This window comes from Petaurus breviceps, unplaced genomic scaffold, assembly GCF_028583685.1.
Source record: "Petaurus breviceps papuanus isolate PSGF00001 unplaced genomic scaffold, PetGlider_PUasm1.0 174, whole genome shotgun sequence".
NCBI classification, from domain to species: Eukaryota; Metazoa; Chordata; class Mammalia; order Diprotodontia; family Petauridae; genus Petaurus; species Petaurus breviceps.
In genome coordinates, this window is record NW_027185761.1 from 76,188,110 (window position 1) to 76,202,420 (window position 14,311).

Consider the following 14,311-nt stretch of genomic DNA (forward strand, 5'->3'; position numbering starts at 1 on the left):
AGCTGCAGAGGCCCAGCAGGATCAGGACTGAAAAGGGGCCATGAGCTTGGGCAGGCCAGAGAGGCTGCTGCTCCCTTGGTGACAGAGCCCTGGGGGACTCTGGGAGCTGGGGGAGACAAATGTTTGTACCCAGTTTTGCTTCACTCTGAGTCTTTGTTGCAAGGACCGGTTTTTCCTTTTTCTTTTGGGGAGGTAGCTAGGGAGGGAATTAGCAATAGTGTTGTCCTCAAAGAACAGAAAGGAAAGGGTGTGGAGGCTTTGAGGAGAAGGCCCAGGAAGAGGACAGAAGGCAGTGGGGAAGAGGTCCGACCAGCAGGAGAACTGCAGAAGGACCTTGGCTTTAGTGAAAGCAAACAGACAAGCCTTGGTCGGAGCCTCAAATTTTCGCAAATAAAGCTTTTTCTTTTCCATTTTTCTTTATGAAAATGTTAACCTTGCAAGGAGTGTTTAGTTCAGAGATTTTAACATAAAACACCTTCTACCAAAAGACAATCACCTCAAACACATTCAGCCGTTCCCCTTGCTCTTGGTCTAGGCCTGAAGACGCATCATCGGGAGCTCCTGGTTTGAAGCCATATTTTCTTCTATCTCTTACTGACATTGCTTGGATTTTTCTTTTGTTTTGAATGATATTTACATTTTCTTTTCTTTTTGTAAAGGGCTGCTGATAAAGGTGAATTTTATTCTCACCAGCTCCGTCATAAATTTCAGATTGATAAGATTTGAATTCCTGAGGCTTTGCTGTGGTTCATATGATACAACTGGGAGCTTGAGAACATGTAGCCAATTCAGCTGGATTTGGAGACCAGACCTAATTTTATCTTTTATCTGCTTGGAATAACTTTTACTGGTGATGGTGATGGCATTGGTGCTGACACTGGTGCTGGCGTTGGCACTGGTGCTGGAATTGGTGCTGACACTGGTGTTGGCATTGGCACTGGCCCTGGTTTTGGCATTGCACTGGTGCTGGCATTGGTGTTGGCATTGGCACTGGCCCTGGTTTTGGCATTGGCACTGGTACTGGCATTGGCCCTGGCACTTGCCCTGGTGCTGGCATCAGCATTGGTGTTGACATTGGCACTGGTGCTGGCATTGGTGTTGGTACTGGCCCTGGCACTGGCGCTGCATTGGCGCTGGTGCTGACCATGCAGGCACTTTGATCTAGAACAGTACTTTCTGATTCGTTCATTAATCTGGCAGACTGAGCCAGTGGATAGTTGCTGGTGCTTGGGTACCCCCGATGACTCTGAGAGGAAGAATGTCAGAAGTGTCCCCTCCGTCTGCCAGGCCATAGCCCCTGGCTCTGACATTAGCAGCCTGGGCTCATATTGGCCTTTGGATCTTATCTCATCTGTTAAATGAGAGTTAGGATCAGTGCCTCAGAGCCCCTGAGATGGCTCAGAGGTGGACAGAGGCAGGAAGACCTGGTTCAACCTTGTGTCTGTGGGACCCTGGCCAAGTCACTGAGCCCCTGTCTGCCTTGGTTTCCTTATCTATAAAATACAAAGGATGATAGCCCTGTGAAATGATGCGATCTCTGTCGAGCCCTTTGTCAGCCACAGGGAATGGTGCCAGTGGGTCAGAGCCCCGTGGGATGGGGGAGAGGGAGGGAAGGAGGGAGAGCATAAGTCCTGGGCTCCTCCCCCAGCTCTTCCTCTTCCCTCCTCTCTCTGAAGACTCGCTCCCCCAGGAGTCTGAGCTGTGGCTGCCCTCCTCTGGCCAGCACTGGGTAGTCCTTCTCTCAGCCCAGAGAAGCTTCGGCTTCCTTCTTTCTGTGGCCGAGGAGGAAACTCCCCATCCCCTGGCCCCGTGTGCCCCCATTTCAGACCCCAGTGGGTTCATTTCTAGTCTGAAGTGTCTGCTATCTGGAGAGCATTTAAGCTTTTGAATAGACCTCAGCTCGTCCTGAGAAATGGCGTGATGTAACGGAAGCCGCTTTGGAACCAGAAGGATGACCAAAGGTGCCTAGCGCAGTGCCCGGTACATAGTAGGGCTAAGGGAATCATAAGCATGTATATACAAGCACAGCACAGAGCCCTGTGACCACACACAACCACGCAGATAACCACATGGCATGCACACCACATAGGTAACACATGGTGCATGTTATGCTACACAATACATGTGTCTCTGCATTTGTGTTTTATCCGTGTGTCATGTATGATCCTCATGCCCGTGTTATGTGTACATGGACATGCTACACAGCAGGTCAGGGGGGGCTCTGCCTTGGTGGAAGGAGTTTCCTCCCTGGGAGTCCCCTGCCCTGCGGGGCCAGGACAGGGGCCAGGAGGAGCTGTCCTGTTGGCACCTCCTGGTTCCACCTCTTGGGGCCGTGGGTGGTGTGAGGGTGGGGGAGGGCAAAGGACAGACCCCGGCGTACCCTCTGTCAGCTGTGACTAAGGGGGCCCCTGTGACCATTCGGCCTCTAATGTGTCTGAATTAAGCTGTTCCTGGGCAAGAGAAGGAAACTACTTAATGCCAAACAAGGAAATCGGATATGAATCAAACATTTTTAATAACGTATTCCTTATTCTCAAATATTACTTAACTTATCTTGAATATTGCTAATAAATATACAGGTCAGGAGATATAGAAAATATTCCTGATATTTATACACAACTTTAAATATTTGTATATTTTACATAAGCTACCAAATCTCTTAAAACAAGTATCTTTTAATGCTACCTAGGTTGATCAGCTTGGAGGGAACCTCTGGTTGCCGTAGAACCTCTGGTCTAGCATCCAGGCTCCTCTGACCAGGTGAGGGCGATGGGGCTCCCCCAAAGCCGCCCCAGGTAGTGAGGTTACGCTGTGTCATTAATTGCACATCGTCTAGCAATATGACATGAAAAGCTACAAAGATAACTCAGATAATGGAGAAGGCGATTATAGACTTGTTCTAATAGAAACTCACTAACTCCCTACGTATATAGTTTTTCTACTTAGTTTGGTGCTTATCCTAAGAACGAAGATGTGATCCAGCCCAAGCCCCCCTTTCATCACTGGGGCTGGGAAGGTGCAGTGACTCTTGGCAGACGTCATTGGGCTCGTTGTGGGTCAAACACCCCAGCTGTGAGCCCAGGAGCATTCCCTTTTCCTATTATCCAATCCTGCTTGTGCCACGAGAAAGGGGACATTACAGTACTTCCTGATTCATCAGTGAGAGAGCAGGGCAACATGGGTTTGTAGCCCTTGGCGTCGCTGTCCTTATCAATTCTCTTTTTCTAACAGTGAATTGACCTGTACAGAATTCAGACATTTCACATGCGTTATTCTCCTTTTAAAAATGGTTAGTAAAAAGCCGTAAGGGCAAAGTCTTTGCCTGTTATCTTTCATTTTTAGTAAAAAAGAAATTTGGAAGCATGTCATTTGACAAAATCTGACTGCTGGTGTGTGCCAATCTGTTTGTAAAATTCTGCCATAGTTTTTGTCAAGCAAATCAAGGACAGAACTGTCAGATTATGTGCCCTATTTACAACGTCCAAATCAAAGGTTAACTGGGGTGAGAGCCGTCCAACCTGACAGACTTCCAGTGTCCTCAGAGCGACACTGTGGAGGCCTTTGTGGGCAGCGCGCCCTCGTCCCTCCCTGAGCACTACTTCCTGAAGTTCCCCAGCTGGACGCTCATTCGGCTCAGGACGCACCGGAAGGTGGCCGGCTGCACTTCCCAGTATTTTACGGGATTGTTGAACAGACTGATGGCGCTGTACAGGGTTTTCTTCTTCTTTGTGACCGTGGGACAGAAGTCATTGACTCCAACTTTGGTGATGTTGTTATAATGCAGGAAGATCACCTGTCAGAAACAAGAAGCCAGCTTGGTGGTGCATAGACACACTCGGGGCTAGTCAGTGAGCATTGTGGTGGGAAGGCATCGGCATCTGGGAGTGGCAGACAGGCTCCTTCCACTGGAACTGGGAGGAGGAGGGAGAGCGCTGCAGGCAGGGGCCACAGATGGGCCAAGCCAGGAGGCCGGTGGCCCTGCACCATAAGGGCCCAGATTCTCGTTGGGATTTGGGAAAGCCTTGGGGGCAAGGGGCTTTCAGAGGCTCCTTGAACAGCATGTGGAGGGATGACTGAAGAGCCGTGCCAGCACAGGGCTCAGAAGGCAGAGGACACTTAGCCAGAGAATAGAACAGGTCAGCTCTCCAGGGACTGGCATGGGAGATGACAAGAGCTAGGGAGTTAGGATGGCAGGGGCTCGGGACTGTGGCTCGGCAGATTGTTTGGAATGGTCAGGGCTCTCTGCGAGCACAGCCTGAGCTTCCCCCTGATATTGGGACAATGACTTCGCCGTCATTATTTCCCTTTGGAATCAGCATTCAAAACCCCACAGAACATAATTCTGAGTAGGGGTCTGTGAGCTTTGCCAGGCCACTGACAGGGTCCTGAAGAATGTGGCTGTCCTTGGAGGTATTGGGCGTTCCCCCCAGCCGGCTGATAGCATGGTATGGGGAACTTGGTGTGCGGCCTTATTGTCATGGCTGTTCACGGGAGTGTGTGAAGGGGGGCTAGGGAAGGGAGCAGAAGGCATTTCTGAACCCGTCGGGGATCTGAGCCCTAGTTCTCAGGAGTGAAAGGCAGGAAAAGATACAGTAAAAAGATGCTCATGGCCCCTGTTCCCCTCTTAGTGACCCTCGTGGCAGATGGGCAGAGCCTTGTGGTGGTGCTGGCCATGGAGCTCAGTTAGAATTAGACAATAAGCCAAAGGTTCTCTCCAAGGGGCAGGCGAAGGCACTGCCAGGTGGGAATGGAAGCTTCCTGAAGGCAGGGGCTGTTTTTCATTAGCCTTGCTATCCTCAGAACCTTTCCCCTGAGAACAACACATCCAGCCTGTGGACTACACTGGCTGCCTCGGGGAGGCAGGATTCTCCTTCCTTAGAGATCCTCAAGCCAGCACCATCAGCTGACCGTCAGCTCTAGAGATCCATTGGACCAGACCCATGCTGAGGTCCTGAGTGTGCACACTCCTGGCCGGGCTCCCTGAGCCCCGCTGCACACTCCATGCTGTCCCCTTCTCCTGGCCTCCAAGCCTGCCAGCCCTGCCCTTGTCCTGAGGGCTCTTCCCTGCTCACCTCCCCGTCCCTGCCCAGAGCCCTTCTTTCACCCTCCCTGACCTGGCTCCCAGTAGAGTTCCCCATGAATGCTAGCAGCCCAACAACTCCTTAATTTCCTCCAGTTTGAGGATCGTCTTCCCTCCACATGGCTGCAGTGATGCCCTCACAGAACTGTGCTGTGCCGAGAGATCCCCTCTCCACCATGCTGTCATCGGAGCCTTGGCCTTTGGCAGCAGAAAGCCCATTTCACACTCAACGGTCTGCTCTGCTTCAGCCCCCGCTGGCAGCCGTGGCCAAGCCTTGCCATGCTCCCCTGCCCAGCCTATCTTGCATGCGTCCCCTTCTCTTTGCCCCCTCAGCCACAGCTGCAGCCGCAGCCCGAGCTCAGGCCCTTGTTACCTTTCTCCTGGACAGACACGACAGTCTCTCATCCGTCTCCTTGGCTGCCAAGGAGATGTGCCTAAAGGCAGTCTGACCAGCTCACCCTCCGTTCCTCGAGCTGCACTGGCGGCCCATCACCACCAGGATGAATTCGAAAGTCAGCCCTTCCAAACATGGCCCTTTCTGCCTTTCTCCATGCACTCGGTTTCCCGGGTACACTGATGTGTTTCTTGTTCAGTCATGTCCAACTCTGTGACCCCTTGTGGAGCTTTCTTGGCAGAGATACTGGAGGGCTTTGCCATTTCCTTCTCCAGCCCATTTTACAGATGAGGAAACTGAGGCAGAGAAGCTTAAGTAACTTGCCCAGGGTCACACAGCTACTAAATGTCTGAGGCCAGATTTGAACTCAGGGAGATGAGCCTTTTTGACTCCAGGCCTAGTGCTCTGTGCACTCTGGCACCACCTACCTGCCCCTATGCTAACCTCACTATTTCTCCAAACCTGGAGAGAGTCGGGGTTCCAGGATAGCACCTAGGATGTAAGCCTGGGAGAATGGTGCTGCCTTCTATAGTAACAGGAAAGTTAAGAGGGGGCAGGATTTAGCAGGAAAGAGGAGGAGGTCTGATGTCTGCCAGACGCTCAGTTAGAGACACCTGAAAGGCAGCTGGAGATGGGAAATGGGAGGTCAGCAGAGAGGCTGGGACAGGATGGACAAATATGGGAATCCTCAGCATGGAGATGGTCGCTTCATCCACGGACACTGATGAGATCACCCAGGTAAGCAGGACAGAGGGAGAAGAGGGGCGACCCCTGTGATGGCAGTACATGATCTGGAGGAGGGTCCAGGCAAGGAGCCCAAGAAGGAGTCTTCAGAGAGGGAGGAGGAGAAGCAGGAAAGAGAGGGTGTCCTGAGAACCTGGAAAGAGGCGAGCCATTTAGGGAGAGTGACCAGCAGCATCAGAGGCTGCAGCTCGGCCACTGGTGACTTTGGAGAAGGCGGTTTGGGCGGAAGGACAAGGTCAGAAGCCAAGCTTTCTGAGGTAAGAGGAGGGAGAGCAAAGGCCCCTCTGGTAGATGCATTTTTGAGGTTAGCGGCACCTAACATGGGAGGCTGGTTAGTGGGGATGGATGAGGCTCAGATGAGAGGCTGGAGGAGGCATGGCTGGGTTTTGTAGACAGGGAGACACTGCAGATGAGTGAAGGGGGCAGGGGCAGAGACGGGAAGGGGGGGGGGAGGCACTGGCCCTAGCAGGGACAGAGGCCTCCTCCTCATCAGCGCAGGAGAAGGAGGCCAGAGCGGCAGGAGCTGGAGACGGGTCCTTCCTGTGGCTGGGCTCTAGCTGCTTCTTACAGGAAGCAGGAATAAGGAAAGGCCGCCTCTTGATTTCCTATGGGAAAAGCACTATGTGGGGAAGCCTGGGGAGACTTTGCTGGGGAGGCACCTGCCTCGTCCTCTCTGGAATGGCCTTTCACTCTGCACACCTGAGATGGCAGCTGTGCACCTGGTGGAAGGCCTCACCTGCAGGTACTTCAGGTCCTGCAGTCCCGGGGGGACTTTCTTCAGCTTGTTTTTCTCCAAGTGGATCTCTCGCACGTGTGGAATGGTCGCGAGGCTTCCGTTCTCAATGTCTTTGATCTTGTTGTTGCCAAGGCCCAGCCTGGAAAGAGAAGAGAAAGGTGGCAGCAGGTGCCCGTGCCCCTGGTGTGGGCCGTTGGGGCCGGGCTGCCAGAGAGGCTGCCTGTTGCACATCTCTCCCTCCCCTTGGTAAAGCGTTTACCGCCCCTGCGTGTTGGGGAGATCTCCCCTTGAGCAAGGTTGGATGGGGCAGGGAGGGGTTTAGGCCTGAGTGCCTCTTCATGCCCCCCTTGCCCACTCAGTGGCCGAGGGAACGCCCCTCCCCTCCCGGCGGGCCGCAGAGTCTGGCACCACCTGGGAAGCAGATATGGCTTCCTTTTACCTTTGCAGGTCTTTGTAGCGTTTAAAATCTTCAAGTTCCACAGTGGAGATTTTGTTGTCATCCAAATGCAGCTCCAGTAGAGAGGAAGGAAGGCCTGATGGGAAGGAAGGAGGAAGGCCGCAGGTCAGCGCTCTCTGTGTGGACAGGCCAGCCTCCTTCCTCAATTACTGAGAGCATTAAATAGAATCTCCTCTAAAGCCTTCACTGACCTTCTCCCGCTTGCTCTGGCCCAGGCTCTCCCCTCCAGGCCTTTGCATTGGCTGTGCCTCCCACCTCACATGCCCTCCCTTCTCACTTAAGTCTAGGACTGTCTGGCCTCTGAGGTCCCTTCGACCTCTGGAGATCATGTGAAGATGATGACAACGCTGATATAGAACCTTAAAGTTTACGAAATGCTTGACAAACAGAATCTCCTTTGATCCTCACAGCAGCCTGTGAGGGAGGTGCTGTGATCCCTACTTTTCAGTTGAGAACACTGAGGCAGACAGAAGGGAAGTGACTTGTCCAGGGTCACTCTGCAGGGAAGGGCTACAGGCCGCTCTGCTATCAGCAAGGCGGATCCGGGGCCTGGAGTAGGGAAGGGGTCCTCAGGCACCCTGGAAGGGCTGGTGGCGGCAGTGGGCTGAGAGGGGCAGCAGGCACTACCCCTGGGCTGGGGCAGCCCACAGGTGTTCTGTGGAACCGAGTCAGGGATCAGGAGACTGTTCCAAGCCCAGGGAAACTTACTCTCCATCGTCCTGGTATCTCGGAGTCAGCAGGGCCACCGACCCCTTCATTTTATGGAGCCGAGCTCACACAGCTAGAGTCAGTTTCGGCCCGGCATTCAAGGTTTCCTAGGCCTAACATTTTCCACTAGCTGGTCTCAGTTTCCCCTGAGCCATTGAGTCTCTGTCACTAATTGAGTAACTAATTATGAACTGCCTTGTCCTGTCTCTTAGCTATGAGGGCGAGGACTTGTGTGTGACTCAGTCCAATCACCCTGCCCTGTTTGTTGTTCGGTCACGTCTGACTGACCCTGTTTGTAGTTTTCTTGGCAAAGATACTGAAGTGCTTCATGATTTCCTTCTCTAGCCCATTTTGCAGATGAGGAAACTGAGGGAGACAGGGTTGAGGGACTTGCCCAGAGTCACCTGGAGCTCTCTCCACTGTGCCACCTGGATGCCCCTGGCCTTAACCAGGTGGTGACTGTTCCACTCAATCAAAGACTTTAGGGAGCGCCTCCCCCTCCCCCCCAGGAAGCATGCTCAGAGGGATGGAGGAGCTCTCCAGGAGCTTCTTCAGGCAGGATTTGCCGCTGGGCTGGAAGCAAGGCCTGCGTTTGCCAATTCTCTCTGTCCCCTGGCATGCAGCAGGTGTTTAATCATTGCTTATTGGTTGGATGGTCAAAATCCCTTGCTCTCACTCTCTGGTTTCAGTTAGTGGAGGGCTCTGTGGTAGGGAAGCCTCCCGGAGCCAGAGAGAGCTGAGCATCCTGCAGCCCCCAGGGTCTCTGAAGTCTCTAGGGCTGTCCACAGACACAGATGCCTCAGAGGAGACTGGGGGTGGGTGTGACCATGGAGGTGCCCCGGCTCTCCCAGAGTGCAGCAGACTTTCCTGGGAGCTCCTAACTTTTGGCACCATGCTCTTCTGTCACCAGATTTCCCAAAAGACCAGGAAGGATAACACAGTTCCCATTGTTCTCCATGGAGTGGCAGGGCCCCCTCAAAGTCAGGGAGGTGATAGACTCTGCTCTCCTAGGAGATGTTAGCTGACCAGAGGTTGCCGAGACCAGCCACGGGAATTGCGGGCAAAAATCAGGTGCGTCTACTGACCTTTCCTGCCTGCCAGACTTCTGCAATCGCCTTCATTACCCACAAGCCTTTGCTGAATTTGGAAGAAGAAGCCTTTGTTTCAGAGTAAGCTGCGAAGTTTGGAGAGAAAGGCACCGGACGGTCACAGCAGACCCCCAGTTCTTTGGCCCTCCCACCCCTGGCCACGAGGAGGCTTGCTGCTGGCCAGAGGCTGAGAAGGCCTTTCTCCTTTTCTTCCCAAGAAGTGGTGAGGGGCTTCAGGGCTCTTCTGTTGTCTGTTCAGAGGCCCTGAGAAGCAAAGTCTGCTCTCTGCTCATCTGTGTTGGTTAACTGAAAAAAACTAGTAGAGGATCTGGGGAGCCCATTACCCACTTTTGGGAACGGCACTTGTGAGATCTGTGGGCCACCAGCTGGCACAGTGGAGAGAGCACCAGGCCTGGCATCAGGGGTGCTGTGCCCCTGGGCAAGTCCCTTCACCCTGTTTGCCCCAGTTTCCTCATCAGTAAATGATCTGGAGAAGGAAATGGCAAAGCACTCCAGTGTCTCTGCCAAGAAACTCACAAATGGGTCACAGAGTCGGACAGGACTGAAAGGACCAAGCAACAACTAAGATTTACCTGGGAAGATTTTCCCAGATTCACACATGGGACCCCTGAGTCTGAAAGAAGAGAGGGTGCCCCAGGGGCAGACCCCCATACCCAGATTGGCTCCCTGGCATCCTTGCCCTTGTTTCAGGGCCTCTCCTCTGGCTCTGTTCTCAGAGCTCCAGCAGGAGCCCCGTCCTAGCCAAGCCTGCCCCAGAACGGATGCTGCTGATGCCCACTCTGCCCTGCTGCCTGGCAGCTCCCAGCCTTTGCCGTGGTGCTAATCCTGAAGCCTCCCCCCACTGAACGTTCAGCCCTTAGGCTCCTCTTGGCCTTGAGCAAAGAGCGCCCTTTGCTTCTGCCTGCACGATTTCGTTGCTCACGGCCTACCCTCCCTCCCTAACAAAGGTTGGTCACTGAGCGGGTACCCCTCGGAGCTCCACTGCCACCCAGTGACTCCTCTGCATTCAATCCCTATTCCCACTTCCAGACACGTTGTTGGTGTGTAAGATGGGACGGAGCACGCACTTTTGGGGATGGAGGTCAGCTTGGCATCTGCAATTCTGATGTGAAAGACAGTCACACCTTCAAAGGCCGCTGGGTCTATGCCCTCATTTTCCAGAGGATTGGCGCTCATTTCTAGGAAGAAGAAAAAACATCACTAACATATGTATTAGGAAGGAAACCTGCCAGCACTGGTGTCCTGTTTGAGGGAAAGCTGCTGGAGAGCGCCAGCCCAAGTTCGAGCTCCTTCGACTGTCCAGCAGGCTCCTCCAAAGCCAAGCCTTGAGCAGGGAGGGCCAGAGGTGGAGCCCCAGACCACCTTCTTCCATGGCCCTTCCAGCCCTGACAGGCACGAAGGACTCAGGACATGGGTACATCTGGATTTAGCCTTCGAAGAGCAGGGCCAGCAGTTGCTGCACAAGGGCTCCTGCATCTTTACCTGTGGGTGGGGTGAGAAATCGTGTGCTAGACCTGCCTGCCTCTCATACTTCTGATCCCTGTGATCGTGGGCGCCTAAGTCACTGTGTCACCTTCTTCTCATCTGTGAAATGGAGGTGATCATCTCTCTAATACCAGCCTCCAAGGGCAGGGATGAGGCTTGAACTGAGCCTCCCCCATTCACCCAGGAGCTCCTCGAGGGCAGAGACTGGTCATTAGAGTTCTTTGTATTCTTAGCTCTTGGCACAGTGCCTGGCACTAGTTGGAGCTTATTAAGGCATATGGATCTACTGACTTGAAAGAAGCACTACCTCAGTGTTGTCTGAGATTATAGACGAGGCTTCAAGTGAAGAGTGGGGCCAGCCTGGTGCCCAGTGTGGAGGGGAGCGGGGCCGGCCCGGTGCCCGGTGTGGAGGGGAGCGGGACCGGCCTGGTGCCCGGTGTGGAGGGGTCTCAGCCTCCCCAGAATAGTTCTTTTTACAATGCTTATGTTTCTTATTGTTTGGGCACTTCCTGCTGCAGTTCTCACCACCTGCCTTACTATATAGACTGAAACATGCGTGCTATTTATCCTGAAACAGCGCAAACCTGGGGTCCAGGAGCAGGTCTGATGCTTCCCCCATGAACATGCTAAAGAGACTAAGAATGGGATTCAGGAGGTTTTCCCACGGGCTTTCTGCTTGGGCCCGACAGCTGAACTTTAGTTGAGTCATGGAAACAAGGATGAGGAGGGGCTTCATGGACGCTAGAGCGTAAATTAGTAAATGACAGCCATTGGTGAAGGGCCTTCCTTGTATCTGCAGGACACTGCCTTTGCTGCTAGGGAGACAATGTCACTTTTGCCATCATCTTCATTGGCAAAAGGACAAGAGATTTTCTATAAGTGTGTTCCAGTAGGTGAGGGGCCTGGATGAGCTCTGACATGCAGCCAGGGGTGAGGGCATACCCCACAGCCAGTGAAGGATGATATTCCAAATCCAAGCACAAGGGACCACCAGGCAACTGTATTGTACAAATCCATTTCTGTATTCACTCTTACTATATATTCATTGAATTAATTCATGGATAAGCAAATTTTTCTTGCACATTAGATAAACTGAGCCCAGGAAATTAATTCCAAACATTTACCCCTTCACTCTGATCTGTGGAGGTGGCTTTAAAAAAACCAACGGAGCTCACCTGACTTAAATTGTGGGGCAGTGGGCTTTTTCTGCCTGCTTCTCCTCTCCAGCCTGAAGGCTCAAAGGTGAGGGGAGAAATGACAAGAAGCCAGGTGATCCCAGTGGGATTCCTCCTGGACTTCCCTGTGGTGAGGTGACCCTGGAGAGAAGGCGGGGAGGCCCCAGGTAGGTGGCAGGAGGGTGGAATGCACCCTCCGCCGTGGGCCAGAGGATGATTTCCCCCCAGGCAGGATGTTCTAGGCCAGGGCACTCACTGATCAGGTCAGTGCCAGTCACCCCCGCAGCCCAGTCCGTGGCAGTGTTGGACATGCTGTTTATAATCAGCTTCCTTTGTCGCCCGGTGCACAAAAACGCCCGTCTGAGCAGCCTGAACACTCTGGTAAGTTAAGAATCAGACATTTGGTAACAAACATTGAGCATCTTCTTTCACGTGTGGGAGAACTTACCCAGGACATGCAGAGCGCTCATGCCTTTGAAAGCCTCCTTCTGTATTTTCTTCACTTTGTTGTCATGAATCCTGAGTTCTGCTAATGACTTGGGGAGGTTTATCGGAATCTCCGTGAGCAGGTTATGGGACAGGTAGAGCCTTCGGAGCTTCTTGACGGGCAGAAAGGCTTTGGGGTGGATCTTGGTTAACTTATTGTTGTTTAACATGAGGCCCTGGAAGGAGGAAGCAGAGTGGCCGTTACTAGACAGAGTCTGGGGCCACCGCGGTCCAGGCTGAAGTAAGGAGTTTCCAAGCTCCCCCCCTTCATTGGGTTGTTAAGATCACCAGCAGCTCCCTTGTCTGGAGAGAGTAAGACAAGTGGGCTCTTCACCCCTCACTTGAAACTCCTGGCAAAGAAGACAGAATGCTAGGAAAGTCGAGGGAGCCTCTGGGGAAGAGCCCCTCCTGACCAGGAGGCCCACTGCCCAGGTGCCCTGCCTCAAGTCTCCTACAGGCCCATCCCCACCCCAGGTAACGCACTCAGGGGTGCTGCAGGGGGTTTCTTGTCTGGGGCTGGGTGCAGTCCTGCAGCCATCGATCACACCTTCACTTCCTTTCTGCATCTCTTCCTCTGGCCCTCGGCCTGCTCCCCCCAGGTCCAGCCTGATCCTGAAGACTGAGGTCTTTAATAAGTACTTTTTACACAAATGAGGAAAGCTGATTGTGCCTTTGACCAGCGGGTACAATCTGGGGCATAAGAAATGGGGGAAAGGGGCCAAATTGGTATTTGCGTCACTGTTGGAAAGGACCCAATGTCACTGTCCCCGAGAAGGCTCAGACTATGGCTGCTCCTCCTGGCCACCCTGCCTCCGTCTGTGCTGGCTGCACCTCCAGTGCCTAGGATGGGGTCTGGCACCTGCTTGGCCATAGTTGGGGTAGCAGTGGGCGGCCTCCCAAGATAAGATCAGCCCCTTTGCCTAGCCGCATGAGACGGCATTGGCACACCTGGGATAGGAAGGGAAGTAGTCAGCCACCAAATACGCCCAGCAGGGGTTCGGACAATGAACAGCAGTACATAAGGATGACCTGCAGTGGGTAAGGGCAGTCGTAGTCTACTAACAGCCCTGTGAAAGAATGCTGCAGACCACTCCTAAGAATCACCTCACACCCTGCAAACTGGCGAGGATGACTAGAAGAGGGGACTTTGTAGGAAGATAGGCACACTGATGCATTGTTGGTAGAGCTGTGAATCAGCACAACCATTCTGAAAAAACCCTTTGGAATTAGGCAGATCAAGTGACTAAAATATCCACCCCCTGGGACCCAGAGATTCCACTGTCAGGCATGTACCCCTAAAAGAAAGGCTTCATGCACACCACAATAATTATGGCTGTGCTGTTCGTTGTAGCAAAGAACTGGAAATGATCGGTTGGGTAAAGGCTGAACACATTGTGGTCTGGAAATGTGATGGAACCTGTGCTGTGAGAAGCAGTGTGCATGATGAATGTAGAGGAGCCTGGAAGGATTGATGGCACACACACAGCCGCGAAGCAAAGCCCTCTGAGCCAGGAGAAGCCTCCCCGGCAGCGAGCAGCTGAGGGCTGGCCTCTGCCCCGTCCTGAAGCTGTTTAATTGACATGTCTTCTCCTTGAGAATGTGGATTCCTTCTTTGTGCTTGTATGCCCAGTGCCTGGCACACAGGGGGGTGCTCAGTAAATGTCGATTGTTCTGTCCACAACTATTTATTGACCTCCTGCTGTCCAGGAAGCACAGTCCTAGTCACTGGGGCTACCAGGGCAGTGAATGAAAAAGCTCTCACTCTCAAGGAGCTGCCGCTCTCTGGGGGGAGACACACCCCTGTAGAAGCATTACAGAGTGAGCAGAAAGGGGACAAACAGAAATAAATAAATGCAAGGCAGTTTGGAGAAGGAGGGCACTGGTGGTTTTACACAGAAGCTGTGCCTGAGCTGTGTTTCAGGGAGGAGAGGGATGGA

The 14,311-nt window shown here is 53.1% G+C and overlaps 2 protein-coding genes across 5 annotated transcripts in view; one reads left to right on the forward strand and one right to left on the reverse strand.

Moving 5' to 3' along the window:
• CENPP (centromere protein P) overlaps positions 1 to 14,311 on the forward strand; it is a 181,748-nt gene that overhangs the window by 63,032 nt on the left and 104,405 nt on the right. The window lies entirely within an intron of this gene.
• Positions 2,492 to 14,311, reverse strand: part of ASPN (asporin) — a 28,325-nt gene continuing 16,505 nt past the window's right edge. The window contains exons 4-8 of the mRNA XM_069084433.1: positions 12,337 to 12,550; positions 10,296 to 10,406; positions 7,394 to 7,487; positions 6,955 to 7,093; positions 2,492 to 3,793 (exon numbers count right to left, since the gene is read on the reverse strand). Of these exons, the coding sequence (XP_068940534.1) occupies positions 3,596 to 3,793; positions 6,955 to 7,093; positions 7,394 to 7,487; positions 10,296 to 10,406; positions 12,337 to 12,550 (756 nt within the window). The 3' untranslated portion in view covers positions 2,492 to 3,595. The remainder of the gene's footprint in view (positions 3,794 to 6,954; positions 7,094 to 7,393; positions 7,488 to 10,295; positions 10,407 to 12,336; positions 12,551 to 14,311) is intronic.